General features: G+C 50.2%; 1 protein-coding gene and 1 pseudogene across 3 annotated transcripts; one reads left to right on the top strand and one right to left on the bottom strand.

Annotated features, from left to right (window-relative positions):
• The first annotated feature begins 6,047 nt into the window (after positions 1–6,047).
• On the top strand, positions 6,048–6,601 carry LOC125542996 (annotated as a pseudogene).
• Positions 6,602–8,268: 1,667 nt separating this feature from the next.
• Positions 8,269–10,994, bottom strand: LOC125542266. Of its 3 annotated transcripts, XM_048705230.1 has the most exons (3): positions 10,864–10,992; positions 9,499–10,749; positions 8,269–8,684 (listed from the first exon to the last, which is right to left on the bottom strand). In XM_048705230.1, the coding sequence occupies exons 1-3, from the start codon at positions 10,910–10,912 to the stop codon at positions 8,665–8,667; spliced, it is 1,320 nt and encodes a 439-aa protein (XP_048561187.1). In that variant the 5' UTR covers positions 10,913–10,992; the 3' UTR covers positions 8,269–8,664. The 3 variants fall into 3 exon arrangements, with proteins under 3 accessions (XP_048561187.1, XP_048561185.1, XP_048561186.1); XM_048705228.1 differs by having other exon boundaries at positions 9,499–10,994; XM_048705229.1 differs by having other exon boundaries at positions 8,269–8,688; positions 9,499–10,993.
• Between the last annotated feature and the right edge of the window lie 3,460 nt (positions 10,995–14,454).

The following is a 14,454-nucleotide window of genomic DNA, read 5'->3' on the forward strand; positions in this document are numbered from 1 at the left end:
AAGTCAAGCGGAATTGGCAGTTAAATTCCAGCGGCAGCAGGAGCAGATCGACTCACTTAGCCAGCAAAGGGGGTCTCAGCATCTGCAGCAGCTAGCGGATGATCCAGCATTGGATAGCACCGCCCCATCCATGCCGAGAAGCAGCGTGGGTTCCGCCCCGGGCGACGCAGTGCTGGATAGATACCCCGTGGATGACATCACGGAGAACACTAACTGCGAGCTACACTTCAAAATGAAGAACATATCCATGAAGGTGGCGGATGCCGTTGCTTTTTCAAATTCCCCCGAGGCAACCTTCCATTGCAACCCGATTCCAGTGGGCTATGCTCGTGTCTTGGTTGATGAGGTGGTGGACCCGTATTCGGAGCTACAGCTTGACATTCCTGGAGGTGACGACGAGCACACATTGGGAGAGGCCATACATCGTGTCATCCTATGGAGAAAGGATTGCATCATCTTTCGAAGGCCACCAACACCGCGTCACCCGACTCCTCGTCGAAGTCCGGCACCGAGTCAGCAGACTCCCGCTCCTCCAAGTCCACCAACGCGTGAGGCCACTCCTCCTCCTCCAAGTCCGGCAAAGTGTCAGGCCACTCCTCCTCCAAGTCAGACACAGCGTCAGACGTCCACTCCTCCTCCAAGTCCGGCACAACCTCAGGCCACTGCAAGTCCGGCACAGCTTCAGGCCACTCCTCCTCGTCCAACTCAGCCCCTTCAGCCGTCTCCGCCGCCTCAGCAATCGCAGAAGAGACACCCCGCAGCTATGGTGCGTAGCGGTATGAGTCGAGGTCATAGTACAGGAAGTACAGGCGGAGGCAAGCGATATAAATATGGTCCAAACCTCACTACTCCTCTTCCTGTGAGGGCTTACGACAGGACCGAGGAGCAAACCAATGCCATAGTGCAGGCAGAACTCGACGCCCATTTTGGACCGAAACCGCCACCGCCGCCAAGGGAGAAAGTGCCTGTGAAGTAGTTGACCACTCCATTCATATGGCTCAACCACCAGCTCCTAAGCCTGTTGACACAGACTATGAGCGCCACATCAGGAAGTTACATCGACGACGTCTACAGAAGGAGGCGAGCTCGAGCTCGAGCAAACAACAAGCAGCTGTCAAAAAATGCGGGAAAACCGTTGCCCAGCTGGGAAAACAGGCGGCGCAATCGATCCCCCCGCTTGTTGTGCCGCCAACAACACGTGACAGTACGCGCGCCCAATATTATTGTGGCCAAACAGTTTACGTTCCCGAGGTGGGCGATGTGGTAATAACCCAGGAGCATATTATGCAGGCTGAAGAACTCAAGATCACTGTTGGACAACTCCTCGAGATCGAGGACATGCCTGGGATTACAGAGGAGGAAATAAAACGGAAATATGTCCGGGGCCAACCTTTGGTCGAGCCAGAAGATGTCAACAAGCTCCCAACGAGAATGTATGAATTGCATCAATGGTACATGGACACTACCAAGAGATCCGATCGAGAGTCCCTCATGGTGTATGTCAAGAAGGATGATTACTACCATGAGAAAGCTGTGGCCGTTGAGTATCCTGAACTGTTTCAGTTATACAATCAAGACACACTCGACAAATCTATCGTCAGTTGCTATTGTCTGTAAGTGATTTCTTTCTGTAATTTAAGTCTCAAGCTAGTTGTACTAGTGATCCTTTTGATCAATCATTACCTGTAATTATCCTCACTATATTCTTTTCTATGGTATTATGCAGGATGAAGATGTATGAAATGAGAAAAGGTGGACGCTATGGCATTGGGTTCATTGACCCAAACACCGTTAATGAATACACATGGAAAATAAACAAGCATCATGAAAAAGAGGTAGAGGACAGCATGCTAGAGTTCTTGAAGCGCCTCAAATACAATGAAGATATACTACTTCCTTACAACTTCCAGTGAGTCACACTTTCTTGTACTACAAATTCTCTGTTTTTGCCTACTAGCTAGCTACATGTTTTTGCTTACATATGCCTGCCTAATTAAGACATGCAAACGTGTGTGCATGCAGATTTCACTGGATCTTGTCTATCATTAAAGTTGAGCCGGAACAGTTGAAATACTGGACTCGCTACTCAAAGCAAATAGTGACTATAACATCTTGTTTGGGATAGTCAACAGGTAATTTCAATCATTATTAACTATATATCTCGGCCTATTTAGTTCGTCATTTCATGATATGAACTATTTAATAACCCCTTTATTCATTTTCTTTGTCGGCGGGCAGGGCTTGGGCAAGGTTCATCAGCGTCACGGAAGGCGAATGGAAACCAAAGCTGAAATGGTTTCGATCCAAGGTAAGTAATTAAGTAGTACTAGCTAGCTAGCTAGCTGCCATCTCTTTAATTCTCATGCTTGATTAATTATTATCTGATCAAATTAAATTCCATTCTCGTAATAAAGGCCCTGAAGCAGGCGCAGGGGACTGATCTGTGTGCATTCTGCGTTTGCGAGAACATTCGCATGATGGCGTCCGAAAGGAGCAGATCTCAAAGACAGGAATGGGTACACTTGTCAGAACACTATTCACAATTTTTACACCATTATTGATATCTAGTCACACAACTAATACACATGCATATTGATCTCCTTCTTAACAGTTCAAAGAGGTGCGGGACAAGCTCCTAGAAACGGAGCGCGTAGAAGCACTTCAAGAGGAAATAGCGGGATTTTTGCTTGACCAGGTCATAAATCCGAAGGGAGAATACTATTACCCGCTACCGCCCCCATCGACCAGGTCATGAACCACTTCCAATTGTCATCGTGCTCCGAAGGCACCAATTAGGCTAATGCCACTGGCTCCGAAGGCAACATGCATATGTAGGAGAAATTGTATATAGCTATACATGTGTGTATGTGTGAATTAATATGGTTTGTGAGACATTGATGATATATATATGATTAGTTCTACTAGAAATTGTATTTATATATATATATGCATAACGTGTACAATGTGTAGTACCGTAAAATACCAGCAAACGAAAAAGAATTAAAATGGAAAACACAAAATTAAATGAAAAAGAAATCATAAAACCAAAAACCCCCCAAACATTTTAGTACCGGTTGGTGTTACCAACCGGTACTAAAGGGCTCCCGGCCCCCGGAGCTGGCTCGTGCCACGTGGTTTCCCTTTAGCACCGGTTCGTGCTGAACCGGTACTAAAGGGGGGGGGGGCCTTTAGTGCCGAAACTTTAGTGCCGATTCCTAAACCGGCACTAAAGGGCCTTACGAACTAGTGCTATTGCCCGGTTCTGCACTAGTGTTCATGGGTTTCAATATGAAAACCATTTTTACGGATATCTCGATAACTGATCAGGGTACGTGCAGAATCGGGATACAGTAAAGCATCCTCAATTGTCACATATGTACCACTTGGGAGGGTGAATATGGCACGTCCAGTACCAACAATCACAGTATCGCGTCCAGCGATAGTTAGAATATCTCCATTTGTCTTTTTCAGAGTTTGGAAATATTTCATCTCCCTCAGTATGGAGTTTGTGGCACCACTGTCCACAAGGCATAATTCCTCTTCCATCGGATTGTCCCCATAGAAAACTATATAAAACAAAGAATTTTCAATAAGAAAACCTCATCGTAATATATAGAATACAATCTTTATTATATCAGATGTGCTGATACAATATAAAGACAACAATAAACTTATGTTCTTATTACAATCATCACAAATGGACATGATTAAGTAGATCACTAAGGAGATTGAGGGACTAGTCGAAGTCGCCAAACACGTTGTTTGCAGTGTACTCAATCAACGTGTTCTCCATTTCAGCAGTAGCGTCAGGCAGATAAGGAACCACGGCGTTGTTCGGTCCAGGAGGAACATCGTGCGAACCACCGGCTCCTTTTGCGCTATCCCGATGAAGGTTGAAGTTGGCTTCAAACCTTTTCCCTTGAGGTGCTTTGCGTCCCTAAGATTGCTGGTACAGCATAACCAGATGCTTGGGCATTGTGCACTTTTCAGTAGAATGCGTGGAGCATCCACACTTTTTGCAAAGCTTAGATTTATCAAACCTGGGCTTTGAAGTGCCTTTTCCCTTGCCTGGGTATCTAGATCTCCTATTCCCATTGCGCTTTCGTTTATGCTCGAAATTGGATTGTTTACCCCGAGGGGTACCATTAAACTTCTGTCTATTTGCAACATTCAGATGGACTTCAGGTAAAGGTTGTGCCCCAACTGGGCGCTGAGAGCCATTCTTAGCGAGTAGCTCATCATGCTTTTCAGCCTGAAGTAACATGTGAATAAGCTCGGAATAGACAGTGTAGTTACGAGCACGATATTGCTGTTGGAGGATCCTATCTGAAGGGAGCATAGTAGACAAAGTTTTCTCTATCTTCTCCCCCTCAGTAGGTTCCTTCTCACAAAAACGCAATTTCGAACATATCTTATGAACAACATGATTGTACTCACCGATGGACTTGAAATCCTGAAGACGGAGATGAGTCCAATCATGGAGTGCTTCTGGCAGGACTACTGCCTTCTGCTGTTCATACCTCGTTTTGAGGGCCAGAAACAGAGTACTAGGAGATTCCTTCTATAAATACTCAGACTTGAGATCTGGATGAATATGGTGCCTTATGATGAATAAAGCAGCATAATTCTACTGTTCTGTCAGCGGCGTGGCCCCATCTGGCAGAGGAGTCTCCGAGGGTTGTATTGCACGCGCTATCCCACGGGACGCAAGACTGATCTTGATGTCCATAGCCCATGTAGGGTAATTGTGGCCATTGAGGGCAAGCTCCTCAAACTCTTTGGCAGTCATCTTTGTCTACACGGGAGAACTAGAGATAATTAATTTACAGGTGGTAAATTAAAAACCATCATGGTTGTGTAATAAGAATGCAAAAATTTGATACTCAAGTGTAAACTTGAAAAATTCTCAACCTCAATTGTGTGAACATAACACTTTGAAGATCACTTAGATCTCATAGTAATAGGCTACATCGCCATTACCTTGTGTATGCTACAATTCAAATATAAGGAATACACGTTGGAGGTAATCGTTTGTCGAGAATGACAAAGCGTAGACCTTACAGTAAGAGAGGACAATATGCAAATAAGCAGTAGATCACAACTCATTACCTTGTGATTCCAAATAAAATGAGGGAGAAACATTAAAAATTTGCAAGTTTGATATGCGAGAGAAGATCTCAATCGCAAAGACATGTTCAATAAAAATGAGATGTGGTAAACACATGGAACATGTCATTCTTCCCAGATGAAATCCGGTACTTTATTTATATTATCAATCCATTACATAATATAAACACAACTACTAATAATTACACAAGTCCTAACATAGAATAAATCTAGAACAGGACTAAAATGTAAGTAGTAGTCAACCTAAGTACTAAATAGTACTAAACATAGACTAAAATTGCACAAATACAATAATTAGTACTAATGTTAAGAAAACAGAGAAAAAATCCACACTTTCTGGCCGGCCCACCCGCCACAGCACTGCACAGGGGGGGAAGCCGCGGGCGCCTGGGCCTGGGCCTGCCCGGCCTTTGGCCGGCCCACACGCCGCCGCACCGCATAAGACAGGGGGAGCGGGCGGATCGGATAAGGGTCAGAGTATCCGAACCCCGTACCAACACCTCTGCTCGATCCCCACTGTCACACGGCGGCGCCGGTGGGAGGAGGGGCCGCCGCAGGCCCTCGCGATTCCGGTGGTCACCGGCGTAGCACCGACGACCCCTCCTCATCCGAAGAAGAGTCGACGACGACGTGATCCGGGCGAGCAGTCCCTGGTGCGGCGCTGGTGAGTCTGAGGCTCGCCGGAGCCCACGAGCCGGCGCGGCGGGCGGGACGGCGGTCGAGGGCTGCAACAGCGCGCCCGAATAGGCGGCCGAAGCGCTGCTCAGTGCGGGTGCTCGAGCCCGTGGCCGTCTCCTGTTGAGGCGTGGCGGTGGCGGCACCGTCCTCCATGCCTACTCCAAGGCGGACGACTCCGGAGGCACCGGTCGGCGCGGAGACGAAGGCGAGCGCCTCCTCGTTCACGACGGCGCGCATCGGCACGGGGCAGTATCCAGGCGGGCGTTGGCGTCGACGGCGCGAGCCACGCGGCCGACAGAGGAGGTGGTGGAGGCGGAGATCCAGGGGGCGGTGCAGGCGCGGCTGTAGCCCTGTGCACCATGGAGGCGCTCGGGCCGGCCACTAGCCAAGGGTCGAACCCCATGGGCGCCTGGCCACGAGCGCACGGGGCACCATCGTGGGCGCGTCCAGGGGCGAGGGGAGCACCGCGGGGGGCGCGTCCAGCGGCGCGGTGGCGGCCAGGAGCACCACGTCCAGCGGCGCGGTGGCGGCCAGGAGCGCCACGTCCAGCGGCGCTGCGGCCGAATCGACGGATGGCTTGCATCCGGCGACGGAAACGGCGGTGGCCACCAACTCCATGGCGGCGAAGGGCAATGAGGCGGTAGCAGCGACCGTCCTCGCGGATCAGACGGAGGAAGAAGGAGACGAGGCCTGTCATCTCACCGGCGGTGAGTGCTTCCTCTCTTCTCCTTTCTCTGTTGCCTTTTGCTCTCGCTGGTTGTTCTACGGGCTGATAACGTGTTTTGAATCAGAATGATCGAATTCCTTGATCGATGGTTACAAGCCCCCTTTTATATGTCCCGAAGAGACACGACGATCCCTCGAGGAGGCGTCGGTTCCAGGAGATCGAAGGGAGGCGTCGGTTGCGGGGCAAACCGCAACGACGGTTGGGCAAGGGGAGATTTTCCCCCTAATTACAGAATTATTTTTAACAGCCTCCCCACTAGCAGCGTTGGACTCCCACAAACGGAGCGTTGGACTTCCACCAGTGTGCAGCGACCTTGGCGGCCGCGTAGGGTGACCGAGGGCGTGGCCTCGCTCTGCGGCGGCGGCGTGGACCCGAACATCTCCGAGGAGCCCGCACATGGGCTTGGTCTTGGCGGAGAGGCGGACGGCCTCGAGCAGGCGGAGCGCGTCGGTGGAGAAGTTGCTCCTCCCGGCCGCGTACATGACGTAGAGTGGGACCCGACGTTGACAATGGCGCCCCTCCCCTTGCCCGCCATCGCTGGCACGACGGCGCGTGAGATCCGCGTGGCCACCTCCATGTTCACCCGCACCATGACCTCCCACACCGGGGTCTCCACCCTCGCCGCGCCCAGGGACAGCTCCGTCGCGTCGCCGACGAGGTCGAACACCACGCTCTTGACCATGCAGGACGGCGCGCTTGGGGTGGAAACGGCTCGGACGGGTGGTGCCCGCCGCAAGCGCGAGCGCATCTCGCGCCGGCGCCACCGCTCCTCCTTGGTCTTGGTGGGGAGCGAGCACATGGCGGCGAGGGAGGGGCGCGCACCAGCCGGAGCTTGGCGTGGTGAGGGCGCCCGGCTGCGGGACGGCCGCACGGCGGCCCGACGCGACCGCAGAAGCGACGCTGCAGGCCGGGACGCGGGCGGAGCTGGCACGGGGAGGCACCAGCCGCGGGCGGCGGCGCTGCGGGGAGGCACCGGGGCCGCGGGCAAAGCAGGGAGAGAGAAGCGGATGGGAAGAGAGAAGGTGGGGGCCGGGCTGAAAGCGACGGGGGAGGGGGAGATGTGGCTGCAGGTGGGCCTTTGCATGCATAAACAAACCACCGACGCTCTCAGATGCCTCCCTGGGGGCTGGGTCTCGGGTGATACTGCCGGCGCTAAAATTGCACGAAATCGCTCGGGTGATACTGCTGGCGCTAAAATTGCACGAAATCGGCGAAAAAAGCGATCCTGGGGACGTGAGTGGAGACTTTTTTCACTGCCGGCGACGAAAAAGTTAAAGAAAAGGCCTCTTGGGGAGCCTAGTGGAGATGCTCTAAGCGGAAGGAAGGCCCCCAATCCACTGCTCTGGAAAGAGATTCTGGCGGAGCCTATCGGTGGTGATGCTGCTGTCTAGATCCACTCCGGCCGTCCTATGGCAAGTAAACTCATAGGAATTTTAGCTGAGAATGCAAAGTCTCCCAGCGTGATTTAAACTTACAGTCAAACAATTAGATATTTACTCGTACATGAGAATGCGGAAACATGGACGGGTTCTCAAATTTCAAAAAACAAAACAGCTGCATTGATAATGCAGTTACATGTACGGCTTCTCAAATTTCAGAAAAGAAAAGACAAGATGCAACGAAATCCGACCTGAACCCAGGACATATTGGGTATTCAAGTCTTGACTGTCTGTCTTTCCAGTCACACCATCCCCTGTTTCAGCTTCATCGAGTTCAGTCATATACAAATGCGGAAATGAAACCAAATGATCGCACATCTTACAAACATAATTTTGTCCACATTACATGACAGAATCAAGACTTGATCCCACATCTTACAAATATAATTATATGTCCATACTACATGCTGTTTCGTATTTTCTTTTTCCCGGAATATTTACTTACATATACGGGCAGCATCAGCTGCATTAAGCTCAGCCATATATAAACGTGGAAATGAAGGCAGGAAACAAATGGGCAGTCCTTTGATCGCACACCTTACAAATATACTTTTGTCCTCGCAACATTACATGCTGTACTTTATTTATTTATGTATATATATACTCTGCGTGTCCCTGTATGACTGTTTCTGCAAAATGCCGTATTCCATGTCTCCATATATGTATCTGTATCCCTGCGTCCGTGTGCATATATCAACACTTCTTAGATGGCCCTGTCTAGAAGAATATCAAGTCAGACAATTAGCAACAGTTCTAATGAAGAGACAAATGGAGCGCAAAAGACAATGAGACAGTTAGAGACATGTGCTGACAAATATAACTTGCTTCTGTAATTTATTTTTATATAGATGTGTTATAACTTGCTCTTGATACTAGCAATAGATTAAAAAAATCCACACTTGTTGTCAAGTGGAAGGAATATTCAGAATGGAGAATTTAGCTGGCAAAAAGGCCAAAAAACAATATGGCCTATAACTTTTGTCCTCTAAACTCATCCCTCATCATGTCAAGCAAACAAGATTATGCCAAAATAATATACTCTTGGCATGAAAATTGATGCTGGGTATTCTGTTCTAAATAAAAAGATCCCTACATAAGAAAATTCATATTGTTTCTTTGTGCTACAAATGTAATAAATGAACAAATGACAAAAACACAGTTATTTCAGAGTGTATGGATTCAACGAAGTTGTTTTTATAGAGTTAAGATTAATGCCAAGATCAAAACATATAAAAATGGATAAAGAATAGAATTCGCTTTGCGGTTTCAAAGTGCCAACTGAGTTGCTAATTTGGTATTAAGAATTTAAGATAAGTTGTACTAAAACAATACGACTATAAATTCACCCATCTAGCAAAGGGGCAAGTACTAAGTTTTATCACCGGAAATTGCTTGCTAAGCTCAAGTTGTAAATCAACATTTGAAGTACCACAATCATTGTGTGCAAGCAATCATGTAGGACTAGGAGTACATAACATAACTGAATTGGGTTACTCCTCAAACGAAAAACTAAGGATGAGCAGTCACCTGGTGGATAGAAACTGGCGAAAGGGTGACAGCGATTCATCAAACGGCTTTCATCAAGTTTTGTGGATTCCATCGACTTAAGATCAAGCATGTAGGCACTGTCATCAACATACAGAATGATCACATTGTTGTCCTCGTCATAGCCGAGGATTTCCTGATGCCACGGCTTCTTACTAACCCGAGGAGGGATCCCAAGAATGTCATGCATATCAACTGTCTTATGCTGCAACCACGTCGCAAGACCAAGACAATTCTTCTTCCTCAGCCATATTTCTAGGATCGGGAATTTAAACCTGAGCCAGCCAACTGTGCCTTGCTCTGTTTTGATGACCCTATGGCTGCCGGAATAATTCATATCAGAAGGTCCCTTGATCACAGCTAGGCTCTGCCTATCCAAATCAAACTCAAGCATGGCAGAACAAACATTATCCGATGAAAGCATCCAGTAGAGCACATTTCCAACCAGGGTCGCAGGAACATCAACAAGAGCAACTTTAAATGGAGCTTCTATTTCCTTAAGGCCGCCCCATGTGCCACTTTCTGATGAGTAAACAGATGTGATAAATCGATAGCGTGTAGGGTACCTCGACAGGAATGCCACCTTGAATGGGCTCTCGTGGCAAAAGCCGTGCACGTGGTCCTCCGGGCTGCCGGCAGCACAGAGCACAGCCCCGTGGTGGTAGTTGCACTTCCTGAACTCGTCCGGAACGACAGGCAGGTTGCGCTCCTCGCCGGTGAGGGGGGCGGACACAAAAAGACGCGCCAACAGCCTGTCTATGGCCAGCACCCGACCGTGGCGGCAGTCGGTCGCGTCGCAGTCGCGGGAGGTCATCCGGCCTGAGATGTGAATGCGCTTGGCAGGAATACGGTCGGGAGGATGCAAGACGGGGGTGAAGCGGAACTTCTGCTGGCGGCGCTCAAAGAAGCCGTGTAGGGGCGGCTTCCACTTGCTGCGGTGCTGGCTCATAAAGTTGGGGTCGGTGGTGACGCCTCGCCAGAGCGTGGAGACGCCGGATGCGCGCAGGAAGGAGCGCCGCTCCGGTGGCAGCACGAGGGAGGGCCGCTCCGGTGGCAGCAGGAGCAGGATCTCCCAAATCATATCCAACGGCAGAGACTCCCACAGGGTATCAGCTTCGTCTGGCACCTCCGGCGAGCTGGCGCGGCGGCGGCGGCTGGGACGGGTCGCCCCGTCGCCGTCCTCGCTGCCAACGACTCGGGAGCGGCGGCGACTAGGACGGGTCGCCCCGTCGCCTTGGGTTCGGGAGCGGCTGCGGCGGCGGCGGCGGCTGGGACGGGTCGCCCCGTCGCCGTCCTCGCTGCCGACGACTCGGGAGCGGCGGCGACTAGGACGGGTCGCCCCGTCGCCGTCCTCGCTGCCGTGGACTCGGGGGCGGCGGCGGCGGCGGCCGGCCATTTCTGCTCGCGTCGATTTGGGGAACGGCCGCGCCGCCAAGGCGGAGGTCGGGGTGGCTGGCTGCTTAGGGCTTCTCTCTGTTCGTGTTCTTATTTATACCATCATGTTATTGGGCCCCGTATGCCCAATAGCAAGAATTTCCTGGCCCGGTCAAAAGCCCACGAGTTTAATTAAACTGAATGTTGCACTGTGTAAATTGGATTTAAACTCATTGTTGCACTGGTGCAAATGAAGATGCAGATGATCACGCAAAGGATGCAAATTCACCGTGTAAACTGAATTTAAACCGAATGTGGCACGGTGTAAACTGAATTTACTGTAGCCAAGTTTAAACTGAATGGAGTATTGTGTAAACTGCAACTTGACAGGAGTACAATTCGCAAAAATGTCGACAGAAACCTGATAGGAGTAGCCAGATGTGTGAACTATGTAAACTTGACATAAACTGTGTTGATGGTGTAAACCGAAACTTGACAGGAGTAGCCAAATGTTGCACTGCGTAAACTGAAACTTGACAGGAGAGTGCAATTTGCAGGGAATTTAACATGAGTAAAATTTGGACACTGGAAATTTCGATCTCTGAAAATTTAAACTAAACTGGAAATGTCGATCATGATAAGGAAAACTTGAAGTAGATCATAAATTTGTTGTAATGTCAGGAGTACGGTAAATTAATTTAAGAACATAGCACTGTGCATCGTTATAAACTTGCAGTACATCATGATAAGAACAAGGTACCATACTGCAGTACAAGAACTTTGGCTGCAGTTATTTGCGGTAAATAACATGTGTACTCGAACTTCCTTGCAAATTTCGCAAGCAAAGTTTGAATGCAATTTTTTCAAGCAAAGTTTGAATAACTTGGCAAGTAACATTTGCAAGCAATGTTTGGTTGCAAAATTTGCACGCAAAAGCAAGACTTCATGAAATTTTAGTTATTTGCAGTAAACTCAAATGATAAGATGCTTGAATGTGATAAAGCCTTGATCCATTGGGAACATGAATATGGCAGAGCTCGTATCTTGAGGGTAAAATGTTGAACAAGAAATACCTGATGAGAAATTGAGGATAGAGCAATACCCCGCCCCCTCCCATCACCGCCGGCCGCCGGCCTCGCGCTCCGCCTCCCTCTCCTACTCCCCCGCGCCCCCGTCCGCCTGCTCGCCCCTTCCCCCTCCCCGCGGGCGACGGGCGGGCTCCTTCGGCTCTTCCCCTCCGCCCCCTCCCCGTCCATCTCCCTCCCCGATGCCGCCGGCTGGGTCCGCCGGGCCTTGCTCGCGCGGATCCGGCGGCGGCGGGCCGTCCCTTCCCCGCTCGCTCATGGGGGGCGTGGGGGCCTCCCGATGGCGGCAGTGCAGCTCGGCCGGCTGCGGTGTGGCTCGGCGGCGGGAGTCCGGCGGGCCTCGTGGTCCTTGGTACGGTGGCCGGCGGCGCCCGCGCGGCCCAGATTTGGGCCCTTTCGGGCTCCATCTGGGCTAGGGCGGGTCGGCGACTCGGTGTGCAGCGACGCTGCTCCCTGGTTGGTGGCGAAGAGGCGGTGGTCTGCGGGCGGTGGCGGCTTCGTCGGCCGGCGAGCTGCAGCGTGACGGCAGGGGCTGTCCGGACTCTTTTGGGTCCGGCCGGTCCTCGGGGCCTGGTAAACCCCTTGTCCGTGCGTCTAGTCGGCTCCGCGGTGGCGGTGGTGGTTGTTGTCGGTGTCAAAACCGGCGGATCTCGGGTAGGGGGTCCCGAACTGTGCGTTTAGGATCGATGGTTACAGGAGACAGGGGACACGATGTCTACCCAGGTTCGGGCCCTCTCTATGGAGGTAATACCCTACTTCCTGCTTGATTGATCTTGATGAATATGAGTATTACAAGAGTTGATCTACCATGAGATCGTAATGGCTAAACCCTAGAAGTCTAGCCTGTATGACTATGGTAATGAGTATATCCTTTCCGGACTACACCCTCCAGTTTATATAGGCACCGGGGGATCTAGGGTTACATAGAGTCGGTTACACAAGAAGGAATCTTCATAATCGGTCGCCAAGCTTGCCTTCCACGCCAAGGAGAGTCCCATCTGGACACAGGTATAGTCTTCGGCCTTCATGTCTTCACAGCCCACCGGTCCGGCCCATGGATAATAAGCCGGACGTCCGAGGACCCCTTAGTCCAGGACCCCCTCGGTAGCCCCTGAACCAGGCTTCAATGACGAGGAGTCCGGTGCGCAGATTGTCTTCGGCATTGCAAGGCGAGTTCCCTTCTATCCGAACTCCAAGATAGTCTTCGGATGCGATGATAGTATCCGGACCTGTCACACACACACACCATGCACAACCACAGAGGGAATATAATTTTGCACGAGTCCAATCCGCTGACAAATTTTGGTAGCATGACATCACGTCCGACCGGTCATGATTCCGGACCATTTCATGTCCAACGCTCCACGTCCCGAGACGCGGTTGCCATTGGCACGTTTTGTCGAAGCAGAGATCGTTCCCCCTTATAGTGGGATTCTCATCAATGCGGGCATGGGTAATCCAACCGTGTTGTTTAAACATCCCTTCGGTACAAGCGAATTCTAAGGCGAGTGGGGAGGCGTTCGATATTTACTGCCTTTATAAGGGGATAAGGATTCCCTCTCCCTCTCCCACGCCTTCTCTCTATCTCCGCCCTTCCAATCTCGAGCTATAGCGCCCAAGTTCTCATCTCCTCTCCACTCGAGCTAGCACTCAACCATGTCCAGATCCGGAGGTCAGGGCAAGTGGATGGTCTCCTCCATCAAGGAGGAGGACATTATTGAGCTTCGGGCGGCCGGATACTTGGCGAAGGAAATCGCCCACCGTCTGCCGGCCGAGGGACAAGTGAAGGAAATATGCCCTAGAGGCAATAATAAAGTTATTATTTATTTCCTTATATCATGATAAATGTTTATTATTCATGCTAGAATTGTATTAACCGGAAACATAATACATGTGTGAATACATAGACAAACAGAGTGTCACTAGTATGCCTCTACTTGACTAGCTCGTTAATCAAAGATGGTTATGTTTCCTAACCATGAACAAAGAGTTGTTATTTGATTAACGAGGTCACATCATTAGTTGAATGATCTGATTGACATGACCCATTCCATTAGCTTAGCACCCGATCGTTTAGTATGTTGCTATTGCTTTCTTCATGACTTATACATGTTCCTATGACTATGAGATTATGCAACTCCCGTTTACCGGAGGAACACTTTGGGTGCTACCAAACGTCACAACGTAACTAGGTGATTATAAAGGAGTACTACAGGTGTCTCCAAAGGTAGATGTTGGGTTGGCGTATTTCGAGAATAGGATTTGTCACTCCGATTGTCGGAGAGGTATCTCTGGGCCCTCTCGGTAATGCACATCACTTAAGCCTTGCAAGCATTGCAACTAATAAGTTAGTTGCGGGATGATGTATTACGGAACGAGTAAAGAGACTTGCCGGTAACGAGATTGAACTAGGTATTGGATACCGACGATCGAATCTCGGGCAAGTAACATACCGATGACAAAGGGAACAACGTATGTT

This window comes from Triticum urartu, chromosome 3 (genome assembly GCF_003073215.2).
Source record: "Triticum urartu cultivar G1812 chromosome 3, Tu2.1, whole genome shotgun sequence".
Lineage (NCBI taxonomy): Eukaryota > Viridiplantae > Streptophyta > Magnoliopsida > Poales > Poaceae > Triticum > Triticum urartu.